This window comes from Lepidochelys olivacea (genome assembly GCF_965140295.1).
Source record: "Lepidochelys olivacea isolate rLepOli2 genome assembly, chromosome: 5".
Classification (NCBI taxonomy): domain Eukaryota; kingdom Metazoa; phylum Chordata; order Testudines; family Cheloniidae; genus Lepidochelys; species Lepidochelys olivacea.
In genome coordinates, this window is record NC_140415.1 from 20522946 (window position 1) to 20547213 (window position 24268).

The 24268-nt window shown below is 39.4% G+C and overlaps 1 protein-coding gene across 4 annotated transcripts in view; it reads left to right on the plus strand.

Annotated features, from left to right (window-relative positions):
- The window catches only part of WDR7 (WD repeat domain 7), a 385156-nt gene that overhangs the window by 69464 nt on the left and 291424 nt on the right, over positions 1-24268 (plus strand). For all 4 annotated transcript variants that reach the window (XM_084629121.1, XM_084629122.1, XM_084629120.1 and 1 more), the window contains 3 exons: positions 1419-1639; positions 11281-11476; positions 20789-21003. In XM_084629121.1, the coding sequence (XP_084485247.1) occupies positions 1419-1639; positions 11281-11476; positions 20789-21003 (632 nt within the window). The remainder of the gene's footprint in view (positions 1-1418; positions 1640-11280; positions 11477-20788; positions 21004-24268) is intronic.

A 24268-nucleotide genomic window follows, 5' to 3' on the forward strand; every position in this document is an offset into this window, starting at 1 on the left:
CTGGAGTGGCTCACAACTGTTAGTGCCTACCTCATAGCAGACTATCAGAAAACAGGGTAGATACCCCAACATGGTGTCATGTTCTATAATTAGATTTCACCAAACCAGTAACAAATGTGAACTCCTGGATCACTATACCAATCTTACTGTGGAGTCACAGACAGTCCCCTTAGACTCTCCAGTCTATCTTGCCACCCAGACAAACTGGACTTTGTGATAAAAGGTCACTTACACCAAAAATCACACCACATGAGGTTGTTCCCAGCCCCAGGAGACCAATCACATACCTCAGATCAATTGATACTCTAGATCTTACACCAAAGGCAATGCTGGTAGCCAATTCTATAAACTAAAGGTTTATTAGCTAAGAAAAGGAAATGAGAGCTGCTGAGAGATTAAAGCAGGTGAAATATATGCACAGGTGAGTCACAGTTTATAATTCCAAATGGTGGCAGTGATGTAATAAACTGCCAGTTTCCCAAAAGTCTTTTCAGGGTACCCAGATTGTCTCTAGGTATCACCACTTTGCATCTGGTACACTTCCCTGTAAGAGTCCAAACAGTCCAGAGATGAAGGATATTTCCTTGATTCCGTACTTACAGCTTCTTCTCACAGAAAACAAGCCGACAGTGTCACTGCCCACGTGGGCTTTTCCTTTGATGGTAGAGTATGATGAATGCATTTTGAGTCGTTGACCTCTAATCATCACACACAGTGACCACTTGGTTTGCAATTAGCTCTTTTCTATTAGAGTTCTTCATTTGCATTCTGCAAGGTTTCTTTCTCCTTTGATGGGTTATTTAGTTACAGCAGTACACACAATATAAATGTTTGCTACTACATTATAACAGGACAGGGGCGGGGGAAGCTTCCTAACAGTGGGGGAGCCAACAGTGCCTGAACTGTGGCCCCACCTCCTTGCACTGCCTCACCCCGGGGCCCCACTCCCACACTGGCTTTTCCCCCACAAGACCCTGCTGCCTCCTCTTCCCCTCCACCCCCCACGGTCACGCGTCCTTATGGCTTGTAAAGAGTGGGAGGGCCATGGTCCGCTGTCCCACTCTGTTCCAACCCCCCTGTAACAGGATACAGATAAGTGAAAACAATGCAAGTAACATCCCATTAGTTTTCATGAAGTTTAAACACCAAATACACTCTTATACATTTAACAATCACTGTGATCTATATTAATAAACCATAAATAAGTGAATTGGCCTGGGGCTTTGGCATGAGCTGGTACCTGGTCTACCAGTGTCACAACTAGTATATCTGTTTGAGGGGTGAGGAAGGAAGGGTGAAGATTTGAGAATTTTCCCTGCCTTTTTTACCACTCCTGCTAAAATTATACTCAGTTTTGTAATTTAAAAATATTGTTGAATATTTAAAGTTGTTAAACTTTTTTTTAAATTATTTCCCAGGTTGGCCACCTCACAGAAATCTCCGGGCTCATCGGAACAAAGTTACATGTTTACTGTATCCTCATCAGGTCTCATCTCGTTATGACCAAAGATACTTGATCTCAGGTGGTGTGGATTTTTCAGTCATTATATGGGACATCTTTTCTGGAGAAATGAAACACATCTTCTGTGTCCATGGTGGAGAGATTACACAACTTCTAGTTCCACCAGAAAACTGTAGTGTAAGTTTATATTAAATGTACACTAGTATTGTGGCTTCACCACTCGTCTATAATGCAGTCCTCCAAGAATTATATTGATGGAACCCTTATAATGAGTGTGTGTATATACAGACATTTTGGACAAAACAAACAAAATTTACTAAATTGAGAGACGTGTCAGTCAAACTCAATTCACATTGACATGTATAGGTGCTAATTTTTCGGAGCAAAGTGAAATTATTTCATGATTTTGCTTTTTTAGTTAGTTGAGGAATTAAGACAGTAGTTCATTAATGGACAATTAAACTTTGTCTAACAAACAGATGATAGTACGTTTGGTATATTACTTCAGTAGTGAGCCAGGTGTTTTATAGGAAGCATGAAGACAAAGTCCCTGCCTTTAAGATATTACAGTCTGAATAGACTACTGGTAGATGGGTGAAGCGATGCAGAGGGAGAAGTGCTTATCTTGTTAGCTCTGTGATTTTGTTTAATATTTTTTTAAATGTTGGAGTCTAATTTAGCTCACTTTTATTTATTTTTTTTTTAAGAAATGGGGAGTCTGGTGGCACCTTAAAGACTAACAGATTTATTTGGGTATAAGCTTTCGTGGGTAAAAACCCCACTTCTTCAGCTTTTTTTTTTTTCAAGTGGTTTTTTACCCACGAAAGCTCATGCCCAAATAAATCTGTTAGTCTTCTCGTTGTTTTTGTGGAAGCAGACTAACACGGCTACCCCTCTGATACTTTTATATTAAAGGAGAAGTCAAGCATTTTAAGACATTTGAATGAAGTGGGTTTTAAGGAAATATTATTAAGTAAAAGAGTGAGCTGCTTTTTCATTGTTTTGATAATTGAAGTTGATTTATAATTAAAACTGTTTTACACAAAATACACACACACGTAAATATAGATATACGTATATGCAAAATATATTATTGGGGCTTATCTATACAGTGAGTGACAAACTGGGGTGTAACGTATAACACTTTAGCCTGTCATAAAGTAGCTGTCTGTGTAGAACCTACTGCAGTGCGCTAAAAGTCCCCTAGTGCAGTTTCCCCTGGAGGGGAAGTGAGGAGCCTCTGAGCTGCTGCTCCTTTAAGAGGAAGGTAGTGCAGAAGACTAGAGCCACAAAGTCATCAGAAGAAAGGAAGGAGCAGCAGAAGGGAAAGGGGAGCAAGGAAGCGTAACTGCCGCTGGTTCAGTAGGAGGGTTGGCTGTCTGGAAAGGGCATGAGGAAAACACACAATAGCAGAGGTCCCAGACAGTGCAGTGGAGGCAGTAGTCATTGATTTTGGAGGCGGGGTGCCCCCACTGCAGTTGAGTGGTTTTGTTTTTGGAAAGAGTTTATTTTTGGGAATGGGAAGGTTGGGGTGAATAGGGACCTAAGGTAAGTATTGGGGGTATTCTTGAGGAACATAGAGGGGAAAGAGGGATAGAGATGGGGGCGGGGGGTTGTGTTTCCTGCGGATACTGGGGGCTGTGTACGATGGGAAAGATGGGCTGAGTTCCTGGGGGCTGGAGGCTTCAGGAAAAGGAACCAACTGTTCCCTTCAGGGATTGGGGCTGAGGAATGTGCTTGCAAAAAGGGTTGGGGGCTAGGTGAGGGTTAAAGGCAGAGATAGGTGGGTTTCTGAGGGATGGGGCCACTAAAGTAAGATTTGAAAAAGAAGGTTATCTCTTCTCTTTCCAAGCCCATCTGGTACTTTGAATAAATGGCAGAGCATTTTGGAACCTAAAGTTTGGGTTAAGGGCTTGAGCTGAGAGCTGCTTTTAGGCACCCAGTTCAGTAGTAGGAGAAGGGAGTGTAAATGGACATTGGGGGTTAAAAGAAGGGCAGCTTGAAATAACTTTTCCCTTCCTGGTAGCATCCCTTGATATTTTGTAATACCTTTTTTTGTCTGGGGGCTTAAAAGGTTGGATACCACTGGAAGGAAGTCATATGACCTTGCCAACTTTCTGCTATCTACATTTTTTCTCTTCCTTTAGTTTGGCGCTGCTCTTGGCTAAGCAGTTCTGCTTTATTCTTGTTCATTCCCATACTCATAATTAAGGCTAAGATTTTGTCACGGAAATTTTTCATAAAAGTCAGGAACAGGTCATGGGCAATAAAGAAAAATTCATGAAAGCCTGTGACCTATCCGTGACTTTTACTAAAAATATGTGTGACAAAACAGGGAGCTGTGGGGATCCCCACACCACCCCGAGGGGCCTGGCTAGGTGCGTGAGCCTGCTCTGGGGCACCCCCTGCGGTGGCTCCTACCAGCGGAGCACCCCCACTGTGGCTGGGAGCTTGGGGCCACCACAGTTCCTAGCTGTCACAGGCAGAGGGGGGACCCTGCTGCAGCTCCCAGGTGCTGCCAGCTCAAGTCACGGAGGTCTCTGGAAGTCACAGAGTCCATGACTTCTGTGACCTCTGTAAGAAAATCGTCGCCTTTATTAACTCCACCAAACTTCCCTTCTAAACTAAAATATTTTGCTGAGAGTGAACTTTTTATGGCCAGATTTTAGAATCCCTGCCAAAAAAAGAAAACATTCACAATAGAACTACTTACAACTAGGGCTGTCGCATGATTAAAAAAATTAATCGCATGATTAAACAATAAATAGAATACCATTTATTTAAATATTTTTGGATGTTCTACATTTTCAAATATAAGTGTACAGTGCTCACTTAATATTTATTTTTGATTACAAGTATTTGTACTATAAAAAAAAAGAAAAAGTATTTTTCAATTCACCTAATACAAGTACTGTAGTGCAATCTCTTCATCATGAAAATTGAACTTACAAATGTAGAACTATGTACAAAAAACCTGCATTCAAAAATAAAACAATGTAAAATTTTAGAGCCTGCAAGTCCACTCATTTTTGCTTCTTGTTCAGCCAATCGCTCGGACATACAAGTTTATTTACATTTTAAAGAGACAATGCTGCCCACTTCTTGTTTACAATGTCACGTGAAAGTGAGAACAGGCGTTCGCATGGCACTGTTGTAGCAGCTGTTGCGAGATATTTACGTGCCAGATGCGCTAAAGATTCATAAGTCCCTTCATGCTTCAACCACCATTCCAGAGGACATGCGTCCATGCTGATGACGGGTTCTGCTCAATAACAGTTCGAAGCAGTGCAAATCGGCACATGTTCATTTTCATTATCTGAATTAGATGCCACAGCAGAAGGTTGATTTTCTTTTTGTAGTTCGGGTTCTGTAGTTCCTGCATCTGAGTGTTGCTCTTTTAAGACTTCTGAAAGTATGCCCCTACCTAGTCCCTCTCAGATTTTGGAAGGCACTTCAGATTCTTAAACCTTGGGTCGAGTGCTGTAGCTATCTTTAGAAATCTCACATTGGTACCTTCTTTGTGTTTTGTCAACTCTGCAGTGAAAGTGTTCTTAAAATGAACAACATGTGCTGAGTCATCATCCAAGACTGCTATAACATGAAATATATGGCAGAATGCTGGTAAAACAGAGCAGGGAACATACAATTCTCCCCTCAGGATTTAAGTCACAGATTTAATTAATGCATTTTTTTTTAATGAGCGTCATCAGCATGGAAGCGTGTCCTCTGGAATTGTGGCTGAAGCATGAAGGGGCATACGAATGTTCAGCATATCTGCACGTAAATACCTTGCAAATGCCTTTGCTTGCTTTTTGGTGACATTGTAAATAAGAAGCAGGCAGCATTATCTCCTGTAAATGTAAACAAACTTATCTGTCTTCGCGATTGGCTGAACAAGAAGTAAGACTGAGTGGAAATGTAGGCTGTGAAGCCTACAAAACATTGTTTTGTTTTTGAGTGCAGTTATGTAACAAACAAACAAAAATCAACATTTGTAAGTTGCACTTTCACAGCAAAGAGAATGCACTACAGTACTTGTTTGAGATGAATTGAAAAATACTATTTCTTTTGTTTATCATTTTTGCAGTGCAAATATTTATAATAAAAATAATATACACTTTGATTTCAATTACAACACAGAATATAATATAAAAATGTAGAAAAACATCCAAAATATTTAATAAATTTCAATTGGTGTAGTATTGTTTAATAGTGTGATTAATATGGCGATTAATTGCAATTAAAATTTTTTAATCACAATTAATTTTTTTGAGTTAATCACATGAGTTAACTGCAATTAATTGACAGCCCTACTTACAACCTTAATTAAAGCAGGACAAATGAGTTGCTGTGTTTTGTAATAATTACAAAAAAAAAAACCTTAAAAGTTCTATTTCCCTCGCTCCCCCCCCCCCCCCCCAAATGTTCAAGATTGGCATCCTTTTTAAGAAAAAAAACACATGCAGCATATTGATTTGAAGCACAGGTGGTAATATCCTCTATAAAACTAATTTCACAAATAGAAGGATTACTGCTAACTGAATGACCAGTTCGGTTATGCCGGTAGTTTAAAGCACATCAATAGATGTGCTTAAAGACCAAAGGGATACATAAAAAGTGAAGGGGGTGTGGGTATGAGCATATTTGCTGAATGCCTGGCAAACATCCGTTCTGTTGAGCATTTGAGAGCTAACCACATTATGTGCTGATCACTGAATCATAATATCTCTGTTTACATGGTTCAATAAAGCTTCACTTAACCTTTGACCAGAGCACTACTATTTATTGTGGTATGTATGCAGATTACACCTTATGGCATGTTAAGTGGAAAGGAATTTTCTTTCAATTATTTTTTAAATCAAACTATATGAGATCCTACAGTCTGACATGAAACACTGTTTTTGTTCCTTTAAGATGTTGTCAATGTGTAGATTTTTCATGTGTGGATTATTTTTCTCACATTTTTTAAAATAAGTATTACATTTTTACACTAAAAGATAATGGATGAAGAAGAGTAATAAGCGTGGATTCAGATTTTTAAATGAATTATTTTTAGTCTAGGCTTTCTGGTTAAATGTAGACATTTTTAAAATGTAGTTTAATTACACTTTCACCAATATGCTAACCTTAGCTGCACCAAGGAGCAAGTCAGCCTAATGCAACAGAAGATGTTTCCCATGGTCTTAAAATTGTATTCCCAGAAGAAAAAATAATGAATAGGGTGAGGGTCCTGGGTACAGGATTTTGTTCCTTTGAAAAAGGACTTTCTATTAAAATCTTTTAGAAGGTTCTAATTGGACAGGAAGCTGGATAAATGTAGAATCAGCATAAATGCATGAAGAAGAAGAAGAATTTTTCTTATATATAAAATGCCTTCTTTCACAGGATGCAAAATATCATTACAAATTATAGGTACATCACTACTGAAATGCACGTTCAAAAATAAAACAATGTAAAACTTTAGAGCCTAAAAGTCCACTCAATCCTATTTCTTGTTCAGCCGATCGCTCAGACAAACAAGTTTGTTTATGTTTGTAGAGATAATGCTGCCTGCTTCTTGTTCACAGTGTCACCTGAAAGTGAGAAAAGGTGTTCGAATGGCACTGTTGCAGCCGTGTCGCAAGATATTTACATGCCAGATACGCTAAAGATTCATATATCCCTTCATGCTTCATCCACCATTCCAGAAGACATGCATCCATTCTGATGACCAGTTCTGCTCGTTAACGATCCAAAGCAGAGTGGACCGATGCATGTTTATTTTCATCATCTGAGTCAGATGCCACCAGCAGGTTGATTTTCTTTTTTGGTAGTTCGGGTTCTGTAGTTTCCGCATCTGAGTGTTGCTCTTTTAAGACTTCTGAAAGCATGCTCCACACCTCGTCCCTCTCAGATTTTGGAAGGCACTTCAGATTCTTAAACCTTGGGTCAAGTACTGTAGCTATTTTTAGAAATCTCACATTGGTACCTTCTTTGCATTTTTGTCAAATCTGCAGTGAAAGTGTTCTTAAAATGAACGTGCTGAGTCATCATCTGAGACTGCTATAACATGAAGTATATAGCAGAAGCATCACTGAGTGTCATCAGCATGGAAGCGTGTCCTCTGGAATGGTGGCCGAAGCATGAAGGGGCATACGAATGTTTAGCGTATCTGGCACGTAAATACCTTGCAATGCTGGCTATAAAGTCCCATGTGAACTTTGTTCTCACTTTCTGGTGACATTGTAAATAAGACGTGGGCAGCATTATGTCCCATAAATGTAAACAAACTTGTTTGTCTTAGCGATTGGCTGAACAGAAAGTAGGACTGAGTGGACTTGTAGGCTCTAAGGTTTTGCATTGGTTTGTTTTTTGGGTACAGTTATGTAACAAAAAAAATCTACATTTGTAAGTTGCGTTTTCATGATAGAGATTGCACTACTGTACTTGTATGAGGTGAACTTAAAAATACTATTTTGTTCATAATTTTGTTTTTTACGGTGCAAATATTTGTAATAAAAATATATAGTGAGCAGAGTACACTTTGAATTCTGTGTTGTAATTAAAATCAAAATATTTGAAAATGTAGAAAAACATCCAAAAATATTTAATAAGTTTCAATTGGTATTCTGTCATTTAACAGCGCAATTAAAACTGGGATTAAGCATGATTAATTTTTTTTGATTACTTTTTTTTGAGTTAATCGTGTGTATTAACTGTGATTAATCGACAGCCCTAATAAGTATGCTTTCAAACTGAAGAGATATCAGAAAGAATGATCCTCACAAGATATTATGGCATACCTACTATAATTCTGATGGCTTTTGATGCTCTGTTGTTCAGCACTGGGCCCGATCTATGCCCTGTATGGGCATGTAACTCCCTTTAATGTGAAAGGAGGGTTGTGATTTTTATAGAGTTTGAAGTGTGCATTGTGCTCTGCAGATACCAAAGAATTCATGGGCTAAATTTTTGACCCCATTGATATCAAAACTCATGTATACTTTGGTGGGATAAGAATTTAGCTTATTCTGTATATTCTAAATTATGTTTATGCAGCATTCACCAGACTGTGCTGTAATTTACACCAGGATTAGGTATTCATTGGTAAATGGAAGATGTATTTTGTTAATGAATGGACTTCTGGAGGTAATGATTATTATGGGTGCTTGGGGTCTTATACTGGTTGGACTGATAATTTGATGACAGTAACTTCAGCTGCTATTGTAAAATGACTACAACCTAATTCAGAATTCATTTTCTGTATGCCTACTGCCATTTTTTAGATCAGTATTTCCCAAACAGTCCAGACATACCAGTGGGTCGTGGGAAGTTTCTAGATGGGTCGCCACATCTAGGGCTGTATTACCTCATCCCTGGGCCCTGGTGGAGGCAAGCATATACTTCTCCCACCCCAATGCAGTTGGAGAGCGAGCCTGCCCCACAGTCACCCTGCAGTGGTAGTTCCTGTCCCGTGGGGCTGGGCCCCACTCTGGGCATTGTGACCTGGTGCACAGGGTCTCAGTGCCACTCAGGGTCTCAGTGCCACTCAGGTTTCTCCTTGCTGCCCTCTGAGTGGAAAGCTAAGCCCAGCCCTGTGGGATAGGAACTGCTACTGCAGGATGAGTTCGGGGTAGGTTTGCACTCCAAACTCCCTCCCTGCAGGCCTCCTCTCTGCTGGGATTAGGGTTGTGTTGATGGAGTGGAGTTTGCATATATATAATGGTGGGCTGCAAAAGAAGGAAAAATGCAGTTTGTGGGTCACCTTAGTAAAAAGTTTGGGAACCATTGCTCTACATGCATATACAAAAGTTAGTCATACATTACGATAATAATAATGAACATTGTCAGCAAATTATATTAAAATAACTTAACTTACATGTGCCATAACACATTTATTTGGTTTCAGAGTAGCAGCCCTGTTAGTCTGTATTCGCAAAAAGAAAAGGAGTACTTGTAGCACCTTAGAGGTGAACACATTTTTCAGTCTCTAAGATGCCACAAGTACTCCTTTTCTTTTTACACTTATTTGGGTACATGATGTTATTTTAATCTCAAGAGTTTACTCTAGAGTTGCTACTTAGAATACACCTTGGTATACTTGCAGGCAGTTGGATTTGTTTTGATTTTATATTCTAAAGGTTCCTTCTGTCTGTTTTCATCTGAATAAAATTGAATGTGCCAGTCTCTCTAAGTACTATGGCCTTCATTTCGGGAAGCATGTGTTTCAATATATCCCTGTTCAGAAAAACAATTTACACACATGCTTAAGTGCTTTTCTCAGTCAGGGCCTGTATCTGTTGTGGCAAACCATACACAATGATGTAAATACTTAGATTCTGTCTCATTTACTTTAATTGTTACTGGATGTTTATGGCTCCATTCAACTTATAACCATTTAAAAAATTAACACCTGCCCAAAATTAAATGTAATATTAAATGTAGTTTGCAATGATGCTTGAATTTAAAGTAATAAAAAAAAATTAAATTGTTCAGCAGTATCTTGCTTATAGTGTTTCTTTCTATTCAAATTATTTCTGATGGCTTGTCTCTATATGATTAGTTGATTATATTATTGATCATTATAAAGGCACATTTTTGTGTTTTCAATTATGCAAACATTAAAAGAACCACAGCCAATGGTAATAAAGAATAAGATTGGTTTTTTTTTACAGAGAATCTTGTTTTGACAATTCACCTAAACACTTACTAATTGCAAATTGAAAGTGTCAGGAATAATTATATGCTTGTTTGATAGAAATTCCCCTTTGTCAGTTGTGTGTTTTGACCTTTAAAAAATAGGAAATCGGTTGGAGGCGCAAATACCTTCTTCCTATCATTTCCTCACCTACAACAAAGTTGTGAATTAATAGATTTACTAAAAATACTGTTTTAGGCTCTGATTTTACAAATGGCTCTACTTAGGCTGACCCCCAAGGAAGTCAGTGGGAAGCTGCATTGGATTTATAATTGCAGAGCTCCCTCCTGGATCAGGGCTGTAGTGTCATTCCCTGTATTGGCTCATGTTTCATGCTGTAATATAATAAAATGAAAACAAGATTCTTTTGAGCATAAATAATCTCTATTTGCTTTGAAGGTGAACTATTTTGTCAAATGGCTGAATTGTTTTTAAAAGACTGCAAAACTGTTCCAAGACATGATTATTTCTTGTTCTCGTTGCATTAATTTTGCAGCTTTTCAGAAAACATTTCCGTAAGTGCTTGGATGAGATGCACTTCAAAAAAAAAAAAAAAAAAAAAAAGTATTTAAACCTTATCTCAATTTTTTTTCTAAGAAGGAAGAATGTTAGATAACTTCAGTGATCACTTTTTAAGAACAAACAAACGTATAATATATCAAGGTATGAAAAGTTCAGAGCCTCTTAATTAATGTTAGTTAAGTAACATCACTGGTTTTGTGTAGTGGTTTTCAGATACTTCCATACTGAGACTCTTGTAGCATTAAGCAATATAGGAGAGGCAGGATGTTCATTATCCCCTAACACTGTTCACAACCTGCCTGGATAAGCAATTATGTTCAAGTGGTTAACAGGTGACTTCCTAAATTCTGTTCCCAGCTCTTCAATATGTGCAATCTTTAGCAAATCACTTAAGTTCTCTTGGTGAAATCCTGCGCCCATTAAAGTCAAATGGGAATTTTGCCATGGACTTTGATGGGGTTAGAATTTCACTCTCTGTGTCTTATCTGTAAAATGGGTATGGTAGTAATTACAAAACTCACAGATTGTTGAAGTTTGTTTATTACTTAGATCTCTGATGAAGAGTGATATGGAAATATAAAGTAATCTTATTATGATCAAGACATGTTTTATTTTTCAGGGAAGAGTCCAGCACTGCATCTGCTCAGTAGCCAGTGACCACTCAGTAGGACTTTTGAGTTTGCGAGAGAAAAAATGCATTATGCTGGCATCTCGTCACCTTTTCCCTATTCAAGTAATAAAGTGGAGGCCTTCAGATGATTACCTGGTGGTGGGATGTTCTGACGGATCTGTGTATGTCTGGCAAATGGATACCGGTAAGGTCAAGTGCAAGAAACTGAACAAAATATCCCTTCATTTGGAGCTAAATTCTACTTTTTGGGGATATGTTCTATAAGGTTTGTCTAGCTTTCCATCTGCAAGACAGATTGGCATGACACCAAACATACTTTATCACATTACCTTTGGGAAATATGACTCTCTAAATATGGAGTATGCCTAGGATTCTTTGGTGCCACAACTCTTGCATACATTCCAGTAGTTAAAACCAATAATTAGTTCTTGATTAGATTTAGAGAAATACAGTTAGCCGTGGTTATTTTCCCCCCCCACTTAATTTCTTATTTATCTTTAGAAAAGCTAATTAATGCACTTGGGCTGTCAACTGCTGGACACACTGATGGAGACTTCAGTAACTGATTGTTTGAGTTTGTCCTTAAACTTGAAGTAACTGTTGAGTAAGCACGGTCTAGTGGTTAAATCAACAGGACTTGGAGTCAGGAAATCTGGACTTTTATTCCCAGATCTGCCATTGACTTCTATGATCCTGGGCAAGTAACTTAACCTCCCTGTGGTTCAGTTTCCTTATCTGTAAAATGGGGGATAATCATATATACCTACTCACGGGGGTGCTGTAGTTGATTTGTAAAGTGCCTTAAGATCATATGATGAAAGATGCTCTGTAAGCTGTTCTACAAAAGAAAAAGGACACTAAACTATCTAAACTACTACATGCAACAAGGGGCCACAACAGTGGTTCCCTTAACCCACCCAGCAATATTGTTAATCTATCCAGTTACACTCTTAGCCCAGCAGAAGAATCTGTCCTATCTTGGGGCCTCTCCTTCTGCCCCTCCACCCCCACAAACATGATACAGTTCTGTGGTGACCTAGTATCCTATTTTCAACGTCTCCGACTCAAGGAATATTTCCAACACACCTCTGAACAACATACTAACCCACAGAGACCTTCCTACCAAGACTACAGAAAGAAGGATTCTGGGTTGAGTCCTCCTGAAGGTCGAAACAACAGACTGGACTTCTACATAGAGTGCTTCCGCCGATGTGCACAGGCTGAAATTGTGGAAAAGCAGCATCACTTGCCCCATAACCTCAGCCATGCGGAACGCAATGCCATCCACAGCCTCAGAAACAACTCTGACATCATAATCAAAAAGGCTGACAAAGGAGGTGCTGTCGTCATCATGAATAGGTTGGAATATGAATAAGAGGCTGCTAGGCAGCTCTCCAACACCACTTTCTACAAGCCATTACCCTCTGATCCCACTGAAGGTTACCAAAAGAAACGACACCATCTGCTCAAGAAACTCCCTGAAAAAGTTCAAGAACAAATCCGCACAGACACACCCCTGGAACCCCAATCTGGGGTATTCTGTCTGCTACCCAAGATCCATAAACCTGGAAATCTTGGGTGCCCCATGATCTCAGGCATTGGCACCCTGACAGCAGGATTGTCTGGCTATGTAGACTCCCTCCTCAGGCCCTACGCTACCAGCACTCCCAGCTATCTTCGAGACACCACTGACTTCCTGAGGAAATTACAGTCCCTTGGTGATCTTCCTGAAAACACCATCCTGGCCACTATGGATGTAGAAGCCCTCTACACCAACATTCCACACAAAGATGGACTACAAGCCGTCAGGAACAGTATCCCCGATAATGTCACAGCAAACCTGGTGGCTGAGCTTTGTGATTTTGTCCGCACCCATAACTATTTCACATTTGGGGAGAATGTATACCTTCTAATTAGCGGCACTTCTATGGGTACCCGCATGGCCCCACAGAATGCCAACATTTTTATGGCTGACTTAGAACAACACTTCCTCAGCTCTCGTCCACTAATGCCCCTACTCTACTTGCGCTACATTGATGACCTCTTCATCATCTGGACCCATGGAAAAGAAGCCCTTGAGGAATTCCACCATGTTTTCAACAATTTCCATCCTATCATCAACCTCAGCCTGGACTAGTCCACACAAGAGATCCACTTCCTGGACACTACAGTGCTAATAAGCGATGGTCACATAAACACCACCCTATACTGGAAACCTACCGACTGCTATACTTAGCTACGTGCCTCCAGCTTTCATCCAGACCACACCACATGATCCATTGTCTACAGCCAAGCTCTACTATACAAGCGCATTTGCTCCAACCCCTCAGACAAAGACAAACACCTACAAGATCTCTATCAAGTGTTCTTACAACTACAATACCCACCTGCAGAAGTGAAGAAACAGATTGACAGAGCCAGAAGAGTACTCAGAAGTTACCTACAACAGGACAGGCTCAACAAAGAAAATAACAGAACATCACGAGCCATCACCTTCAGCCCACAACTAAAACCTCTCCAACGCATTATTAAGGATCTACAACCTATCCTGAAGGACAACCTATCACTCTCACAGATCTTGGGAGACAGGCCAGTCCTTGCTTACAGACAGCCCCCCCAACCTGAAGCAAATACTCAACAGCAACCACACACGACACAACAGAACTACTAACCCAGGAACCTATCCTTGCAACAAAGCCCATTGCCAACTGTATCCACATATCTATTCAGGGGACACCATCATAGGGGCTAATCACATCAGCCACACTATCATAAATCTCCCCACTGTATTTTCCACTGAATGCAGCTGATGAAGTGAGCTGTAGCTCACGAAAGCTTATGCTCAAATAAATTTGTTAATCTCTAAGGTGCCACAAGTACTCCTTTTCTTTTTGTTCTAAGTAAGTAAGTAAAAGATGGATAATACTCAAAATTACAGCTTTGAATTCAATTGGAAGCATTTAAGAGGATGAGAATGAGTTTTAAATAACAGAACAAACAGTGTATAAAAGTGATAGATATGATGTAGAAAATTATATATTCTAAGCTGTTACAGACATAGAAAGGAAATAAATCAAAATACGTACGCGGTGTTCATCTGTGGAAAGTTATCTCATTAAACCTACCACTGTAGTGAATCAGTAATACACACATCTTCAGATGGACAGTTAGCCTGGATGACCTGATTCATCCCATTGTTGCTGATGTGGGGGAAACATTACAGTAACAGATATTTTTCCCTGATGGGGAAAGAAGAGGTGGTTTCTGAACTGCAGTGAAAAATATGAAATGTACTAGAAGGGGGGAAGGAAAGCACATCATGAGGTCTTATGAAATATAATTGGAGCAATAAGAGGACAGGGCATTAAGGGGAAAATGTCTGTGTGGAACCAGATTCATCCAATTTAGCAGATGAATGTAGCAAATTGTGCAAGGTTTTTTCGTTTTTGACAGTCTGTGAACTTCTCTTCAAGGAAGATCTTTCTTCATATCTGATAATGTAGCCAAGTTTTGTTGCTGTGTTCTTTTCTCTCAATACACGATACCAGTTAGAAGCAGGAGGAAGTCCTGCAGCTGTGCCTTCTATTTATCATTGCTTCACAGTCTGAAGTAGAAAATAACATCATCTATTGGGTTATGTTGATCATTTCACATACTGTTCAGTGTAAGGATGTGAATTATGCTTTTGTGTACCAGCAAAGCTTTGCTTACTAAGATGGAGACAAAGTTTGTACTGCCCTGGCCTCCATCTGTGTTTCCAGTAGGGAAAGGAGCAGTTTTAAATCGTACTTTGAGGGGGTACAAGTGAGCTCCATGTGAGGGGGTTGCTGCAAGGAGGTAGTGAATAAGCACAGTTGTCTGGCTACTATGCTCATGGCTTTTCCTGGCAACTTCCACTCACTTTTGTGGTTGTGCTGGCCTCTGGCCACCCTGGCATAGGAGAGGTTGTGGCTTCTTGTTTTGCTTCAATCCTTCATGATCATTTCAGTGTCCGGGCTGTCACCCACAGTTTAAATCCTGGTGTAACAGGGGTTACGTAAGACATTAATAAGCTTCTCAAACATCATTAACTGAACTGATACATATAATATTCCTGCTACCAAAAGTGTTTCCACAGTAGGATGTGGTTTAATATGAAAAGCACTTATATTTCTATTAATTGAGATTATTGAGTTTAGGAGAAATAGGCTGTTTTTTTTTACTTAAGATAAGTTATCAAAGCATCTTATCTAGAACTGGAGCATGATTTTCTTTTAAAAAATACCCAGGTTGCAAGCAATTTTTTAAGTGATCTTATTGTAGGTATGTAATTGTCCAAATTGGAATTTGGCAAGGATACCATAACATTTCCATTTTTGCAAAATGACAAAAACCTTTAATTATTACCATGACGGGTTGAATCACAGAAACCCCCTGGGGGTTGCCACCTGATGTGCCAAGACTACTTCTGCTCCTGCTTTCCTGCTCTGTCAGTTTAGGACTTCAGTGCCCTGCCTGGTTTGAGCCAGACCCACTAGCCTGCTGCAAACCCAGACCCAGTCTGAGCCATGTCCCCTAACAGCTATAGGCTTAATTGAATGCATCTTATGAAGTGTTCCTGTCCTTGACACTCAGATGTCCAATGGGGTCCAAACCCCATATAAATCCGTTTTACCCTACATAAATCGTATACAGGGTAAACTCATAAATTGTTCACCCTCTATAACACTGATAGAGAGATATGCACAGCTGTTTGTGCCTCCCCCCCCCCCCCCGGTATTAATACATACTCTGGGTTAATTAATAAGTAAAAAGTGATTTTATTAAATACAGAAAGTAGGATTTAAGTGGTTCCAAGTAGTAATAGACAGAACAAAGTGAATTACCAAGCAAAATAAAACACGCAAGTCTAGTCTAATAAAGTAATAAAACTGAATACAGGTAAAATCTCACCCTTAGAGATGTTTCAATAAGTTTCTTTCACAGACTGGACGCTGTCCTAGTCTGAGCACAATCCTTTCCCCTGGTACAGCCCTTGTTACAGCTCAGGTGGTAGCTAGGGGATTTCTCATGATGGCTCCCCTCTTTGTCTGTTCCACCCACTTATATATCTTTTGCATAAGGCGGGAATCCTTTGTCCCTCTCTGGGTTCCCACCCCCTCCTTCTCAATGGAAAAGCACCAGGTTAAAGATGGATTCCAGTTCAGGTGACATGATCACATGTCACTGGAAGACTTCATTACCCACTTGCCAGCACACATGTGTATACAGGAAGACTTACAAGTAAAACAGAGCCATCTGCAGTCAATTGTCCTGGATGATGGGAGCCATCAAGATTCCAAACCACCATTAATGGCCCACACTTTGCATAACTACAATAGGACCTCAGAGTTTATTTCATATTTCTAGTTTGATACAAGAGTGATACAGTTATACAAATAGGATGACCACACTCAGTAGATTATTAACTTTGTAATGATACCTTACAAGAGACCTTTTGCAGGAAGCATATTCCAGTTACATTATATTCACACTCATTAGCATATTTTTATAAAATCATATAGAGTGCAACCTCACAATCACTCGTCGTCCCAACTTACTCGTCAATGGCTATTAGCCAGGATGGGCAGGAATGCAAAACCATGCTCTGTGAAGTGTCCCTAGCTTCTGTTTACCAGAAGCTGGGAATGGGTGACAGGATGGATCACTTGATGAATACCTGTTCTGTTCATTCCCTCTGGAGCACCTGGCATTGGCCACTGTCAAAAGACCGGAAGAAAGTGGCTAAAAGATCAGTCATCTACCAGATCATATACCAGTCAACCATTTCTGTCGTAAACAATATCCTACTGTGCAAATATCCCAGCACCCATTGTTCCAATATTCCAAGTTCAGTACAGGAGTAACTGGGTGAAATTTAATGTCCTCTGAGATCAGCTTGAATGTATTGCTAGGAAGGTACTGAGGAAAAGAACTGGAAACATTTTTTCCTATAATTTGGGACTCCTTGTAATGTCAAATCTGAAAAGGACTTCAAAGAACATCTTAAATGTCTTTAAAAAAATGAAAATTTACTATTGGTCCTAATAAATATTTCAGAGTTCCAGTTTTGAAGTCACTTTTAATTTAGTCCCACACTGTGGTTAAAGACTATTACCTTTGTACTTTGACAGGCTGCTGGTACATTATTCTCTTTTGAGGAGAAGTCATGACATAAAGGGCATATTCAGTTATGTTTTTTATATTCTTTAAAAAACATTGGCTTTAAAAACTTCAAATATAAAGACATTTGCTACTTGTATAGTAGCATCTCACTATGGTACTGGCCCAGAAAGAATGCAAGTACCAGCAACTTTCTAGAGAAGGCATAGTGGCCAACATATTCAAAAATGGATGGCTAAAGCTAGAGATGTAGATAAAGTGACATGCTATTTTTTTTCAAAACCTCTGAGTACCCAGCATCTCCTGTTGAACCATCTTGAAATATAGTTTTGCACTGAGGGTGTGCCTGTGGACACGCCTATATGCACATATATAAAATTACATCCTGTTTAATGAAAGTAAAAATTGCAAACACAAGTGCTCAAAAGTTAGGAAATGCCAGAATTAAAGTTGCTTGGGAAACATTAATTCAGACTAGGGTGACCCAGTGTCCCGATTTTATAGGGACAGTCCGAATATTTGGGACTTTTTCTTATATAGGCTCCTATTAGCGCCCCACCCCGTCCCAATTTTTCACACTTGCTGTCTGGTCAGCCTAATTCAGACCCTCATGAGACACTAGATTGTAACCCAAGAGATCTGGGTTCTATTCCCAGCTCTGCCAGACTTCCTATGTGATGTTGAGCAAGACTGTATCATCATGCATACTCACAAGGGGCTGAATTAGTGTTGCTCAAGCAACCTAGATTCTGGCACTTATTAACTTTTGAGCACTTAACTTTGTTTTTTAAAATGAATGTGCCAAATCTGTGTACACAGCTGTATTATCAAGTAATAATTAGATACTACTGATCTCCAGAGCTGGGAGTACAACCTAACAATCCAGACATCCAACATTCCACTGAGATCTAGCAAATATATGTGTAAGCCACTGGCCAGCATGTGTTGTGCTTCCTTCTAGTGGCTAGCCTACACAGAGGATAACACACTATTCCTGCTATTAGTACTCCTTTTATCTCAAGTGCTGTGGATTGAAAGGTCCTGGGTTCAAAACCTGTTGAGGGGCTCCTAAAATCTATTGGGAACCCCTCCACTCTGTGGGGAGGGGCAGCCCACAGAATGAGAACCTGTGTCTTATTCATACATTCACAGCTGCACTGCTTTTTAGAATGAATGAGACTTGTTTCTAATATAGTAGACTCAGACATCTATTGCCAGAATGGACCTAGTGCACCCTCTGTTATCCGATCTGCAAAATTTTGTGGAACACTTGCCTGCTTCCCAAGTTAGTGTTGAGGACTTGTCAGTAATAAATTCAGTGAAATGCACAGAATTATTAATACTGGTCAGTGGAGTTGCTGAGCTTAGAACTTCTGGTTTCCTTGCTTCCAGGCCAGCACTACTGCCCATAAAATAGTGAGATGGTGGTGGCTGCTGCTGCTGCTGTGCCCCGTCTGGAGCCAGAGCTTTATGAGGCTGTGGAGCATGCTCAGTGTAGATGGAATGATCAGAGACTTTAGCATCAAGCCTCTTAAAAGGTCTACTGCGCATGTGCAAATGGCAGTTGTTAGAGGGCTTATTCCTTCACCCACTTACTTCCCTGGTCCTTCTCGCATGAACAGAGAGCAACAATACCCGAAGTCCAAAGGTGCAAACAATTCGATGTTTATTGGGGTGAACTTCCAGCAAGCATGATTCCAGTTTCCTTCCTTAGTATCCTCCTTCCCAGCTCTGACACCACAGAGCCTTACACCTGTGTCCCTGTTCCCATTCCTACCCTTAGCCAAACATGATTCCAACTTCCTTACTCCCATTCCCTGTTCCCATTTCCCCCTTTAGCAAAACATGATTCCAATTTTCTTACCCCCATTCCCTGTTCCCATCACCCACCCCCACCCACCCCCAGTCACTTCCTCATTGACTACAGATTATATAGTAAAACTTGAGTTCTGCTTAGCTATACCTTAACCAATCATTTTCCTGAAATTTAACTAACCAATCCTAACATATTGTAACATGATTATGTAACCAATTATATCCCACCACCTTAATTAGTTTACACCCAGCAAAATTAATTATACAGTAGACAGGAACAATCACAGAACCAGACAGAGATTATACAGACAAACAATAGCAAAGTGGGAACTATAATGAGAAAACAATACAGAAGTGAGGATTTCACATCCCAGCTATTGATAAGTAAGTTCTTGCCAGACAGGATGCTATCAAACTAAGTTTCCTTTTACATTTTCTAGGCACTTCCCTTTCTCTGGAGGTGATAGGAACTATCAGGACAGGATTGTATTCCTAACAGCCGAATAGCACCTTCTTTCAATGTGACTAGTTTGGAATGTGAGGATGTGACCGTTCGCTTCCCAGTTTATGGCTGCCTCTGTTGTTTAGCCAAAGGCCTTAGCCTAAGAACAGGGCCTCAGACTGTCACAGTAAGAGAAGGCCCTTACACCAGCAGGCAGTGATTTTGATTCTTTCTTTTATACCTCTATCACTAGCCAAGTGATAAGAATACACCTAAATTCTTAGAGTATAGGCCTTTACAGACAGGCCTGAATATCTATATCCTAACAGCAGTTTTCAGAGTTTTTTATAATTTAGCACTGGGGCGAAGGAGAGATTATCAGCCTGTCATATTTCAAGTTCCTGCCTCAAAGCATGAAAGCACTACAGCTCTTAACAGAATTTTTCATCAATTTCTTTGAACAGTAGCAGAAGTTTGTTCATTTTTTTTTTTCACTAACCTCTTTCTCAGAAATGGCTGAGATGTTTTTGCTTAAACTAAAAAATCTAGTCTGAGAGAAAGCATGGAAAACTTAAGCCACAACAAGTAAAGTCTGACAAAGTTATAAGTAACTGGAAACAGGCTGGTTATGGAAAGTGTTAGGCAACTGTAAGTGTTGCTACTGACTTTGCCTATGATAAAAATCAAGTGTAGCGTTTGTGATTCTTACATCCTATAATTGCAAGGAAATTTAGGAAAATCCCACCACATTAGGAATATTAGTCACAAAAGTCATTGGGTTACTATTGCGATACCACTGCCAAGTGTGTTGACTAATATACTCCCTCATCTTTCTATAGCCATTTGTTGTCTCTTGTTTTATACTTAGATGGTAAGCTCGTTGGAGGCAGGGACCATGTTCTTGTGCAGCTCCTCACACACTGGGGTCCTGCTACACGGCTAGGGCTCCTAGGCCTGTTAGTAATATAAATAATAACAGGTCATCTTAGGCATTACAGAAAATACTGCAGAATAGGTGACTACTTAACATATGCTTTTGACATTTTTGAATTGCCTGCACTAAAATAATGCATTTCATTATTCACCTTCCATTTCAAGGTGCACTGGATCGTTGTGTGATGGGGATAACGGCAGTCGAGATCTTGAATGCTTGTGATGAGGCAGTTCCAGCTGCAGTAGATTCCCTGAGCCACCCAGCCGTCAATCTAAAACAGGCTATGACTAGACGTAGCCTTGCTGCTCTAAAAAATATGGCCCATCAGAAACTACAGACTCTTGCTACGAACCTTCTGGCTTCTGAAGCATCTGACAAAGTACGGTTTTTGTTTGTTTTTAATGCAATAGCTGAAATGTGTTTGTTTTGTTTGCCATAACTGAACCTATGTAGAAAATCTTAATCACTTTAATCTCAAAGAGCCCGATCCAACAGCTTTTAAAGTTAATAGAAAGTCTCTCACTGAATTCAGTTGGCCTTAGGTCAGGCCCAAAAAACAGATGTCCTTTGAGGCTATTAAAATGAATTGAAGTTGATTAGAACTTTCTGTAGCTTCTAACATAAAGGGTATTTATCCAGAGTTAAATATAAACCAAAGTAAAGACGAAAAAATACACATTGTTTTAAAATTTGAAGCAAATTAATTAAAATGATATCTGTTTATGGGAATCCAAACTCAAATCTTTTTATACTTCATTAGAAGAAGTATTTGAGTGCCTCTTATAGTTTAGAGATTCATTTTAATATACATTGATTAACTGTCCTTGTATCTGCAGCTGCTTAAATGACAGGTTAAAATATGTTTCTCTAAAACAATATGAGTAAATTCCACCACTTTTAAAAGTGCGCAATGAGTTACACTTTGGTAGGATTGTTATATATAAAGTACGAAGCAGATGCTTAGCGTACTTGTTATATAGTTTAGAAACCGGTTTATTTTTCAGTTGATGTGTTTGAGGTTTAAAATATTGGCCGCACTGAAACATGTCAATTATACATTTTAACTATTCTTTGTAGTACCTGTATTTTATAATTAATAACTTTCATTTTCACTTGAATATTGCAACTGAGTGACAGGATTTTCATATGCTAATTTTTTTCCCTGCCTGCCATATTGGCATTTTGAGATTTATGGAATTTCTTCGTAAGGTAACTAGTGTAATTTATATTTATAACAAAGATTGAAACTTAGTATTATTCTTTTTATTAAATACTTTGCAGTGCACAGTAGATGTCAACACTGTAGCTGGTTTGTAAATATCAGAATGTCTGTTAAGATGTATTAACAGTTGAGTACACCAAGAATCGACTTGATAGAAATGCAGTCTATTTTTAATCTATTTTAATTTATATATAATAGTACGTATTTAAATTCAGAACTATTTCCCAATCCCATCTGAAAAGAGAGCAGGCAGGGAAGAGAGATATTATGACTAAAATTTTGAAAAATAAGTTTTACTGTGCCATTTATGAAACACTTCTTGTAAGTGGTCATGGCTCATTATGTGATTATTTTTTTACAGTCTTGTTTATCTCAGTTTTAATAGCACATTTTATAGTGCAATTAGTGATAAAAGCCCCTGATGTGAAACTAGTATTTATGTATAGCTTGTGAACATATTCAGTCCTGCAGCAATGATAATTGTTGCCCAGTCTACAAGGAAAACAATTATAGAAGGGGTTGGGGGGAGGAGGAGTCTAAGAAGCTAAAGGCTGCTGGGGGATAATCACTTTATGAAAAATGTATGCTGACAGAATCATTGGGGATTTCTCTTGCCACTCTCCACTCATTAGGGATTTCTTTCACCACTCTTCTGTGTAGAGATTGCAGGTCTCTTTGAGAGAAATCTTAGCAAAGAGACACCTTCCTGATGACTTCAGCTTCCTGATTATGGCAAGAGAGGTTCAGAAAAATAACTGAAAAATTGAAGTGGAGGGTTGCATAATATATTTTTTTTCTGTTGGGAAATCTGCACATAGTATGGCGAATGTTTTACCTTCAGTGTTTTTGTTAGCAAACTTAAATCCAGAATATTTAATGTCAAGGGTGGGGTAATTGACTACTGTGATGCGTTTGATGATGACGATGTATCTTTGAAAATTCAGAGCACCAAAATCCAGTGTGCTTTTGATTTATACATTTTGCTATTTTTTACTTCAGAATACAGTATTTGAATGATTGTAATTGTCTTAAGCTTGTGTTGCTCACATAGACTGTACTTCAAAAAATCAATCACATTTTCTTTGTGCAATACAGGAGAACACATAAACATCAGGCATGCTCTGGCTTTCAACACGGACTTTATTGAACCGGAGGGGGGAGGGGGAATCTTTAGTGGTACAGTGTTTTTTAATTTCAAAACAGTTTTAACTCCCTTTGGAAGTCTGAGTACGCATGCAGCGCTGATAGTTTTAAGAGAAATTTAGAGTGCTGTGGTAAAAGTATGGAGCTCTGCGAACGTTAAACTTTCTCTCAGTTTGATTTAATAAACACAAGTAACAATCGGTTTCAATAGAAATCATAGTAGAACATAAAATGAAATGGCATATCTAAATAGTAGCATTAGATACAATAAGATCATTTAGGGCCCAAGATTTCGTCTGATGTTAAACTATTAGAGTGCCATTCAATTTTTTAAAAACGTAAATGCTATCTTTATAGATTTTGACTGGAAAACACATGAATGCCTACAGTTTATGGCAGGACGCAAGTCTAGTTTTATATGGCAGATTTTCAAACTCCTGTATCTTGGGGTGGAGGTACATGTTTATATAGACACAGACACGCACAAACGTGCACACACACAGATGTTTTGATTTTTCAGGTGAGTATTTCCTGGTATCCCTCTACATCTTTACTCCATTGTCCTCTATTAAGCTTATCATATGACCTTGAAAGTTGAGAATGCCCCTCCCAACATCCAGCGCCTTTCCTGGGATCCTGGATGGTCCTACCAAAAAAATACCCCCTTCCCACCCTCCCCCCCGTTTTTTTTTTTTTTTAGTAACCACTTACAAACCTGATCTCCTGAAGAAGCCACTGACTACATGAGCCAGTGAAATTGATCATGAGTCTGCTGAATGCATGTTCTCTTGAAAGCCCCTCTTACTGCCTCCCTGGCTTGTGACATGTAAGTAAGGGGAGGAGGGAGGTAGCAACAAGACCTCCCAGTAATACTGTGGGGCCAAAACTCCTCTACAGAGTCCAAGCGGTGCTACAAGTGATCTACAGGCAACTCTGCTGCACGCCCATTTTGTCCACAAGTGCTGACCTGGCCTCAGTTGGTGGATACACTTCCCCTCACAAACTGTGACAGGGTACAGGGAGTGTAAAAGGAACCAGCTGGTTGACCTTGCTTAATTTTTCCTTTTATATCATGCAGCATCCAGCCTTAGTGGATAACACTGGCTCTTAGCGTGAGTTATCCCTTTCTCTAGAGGAGTTTAACCTGTTCAGCCTGTGGGCTGAATATATTATTTCAGAAAGGTCAAGGGGCTATATAATCAATAGTTTAACTATTTAGTAGGCTTACGTAAAGCCAGCTGAGCTCCTAATTTTGCTCTTTCTGGGCCTCCCACAGCCT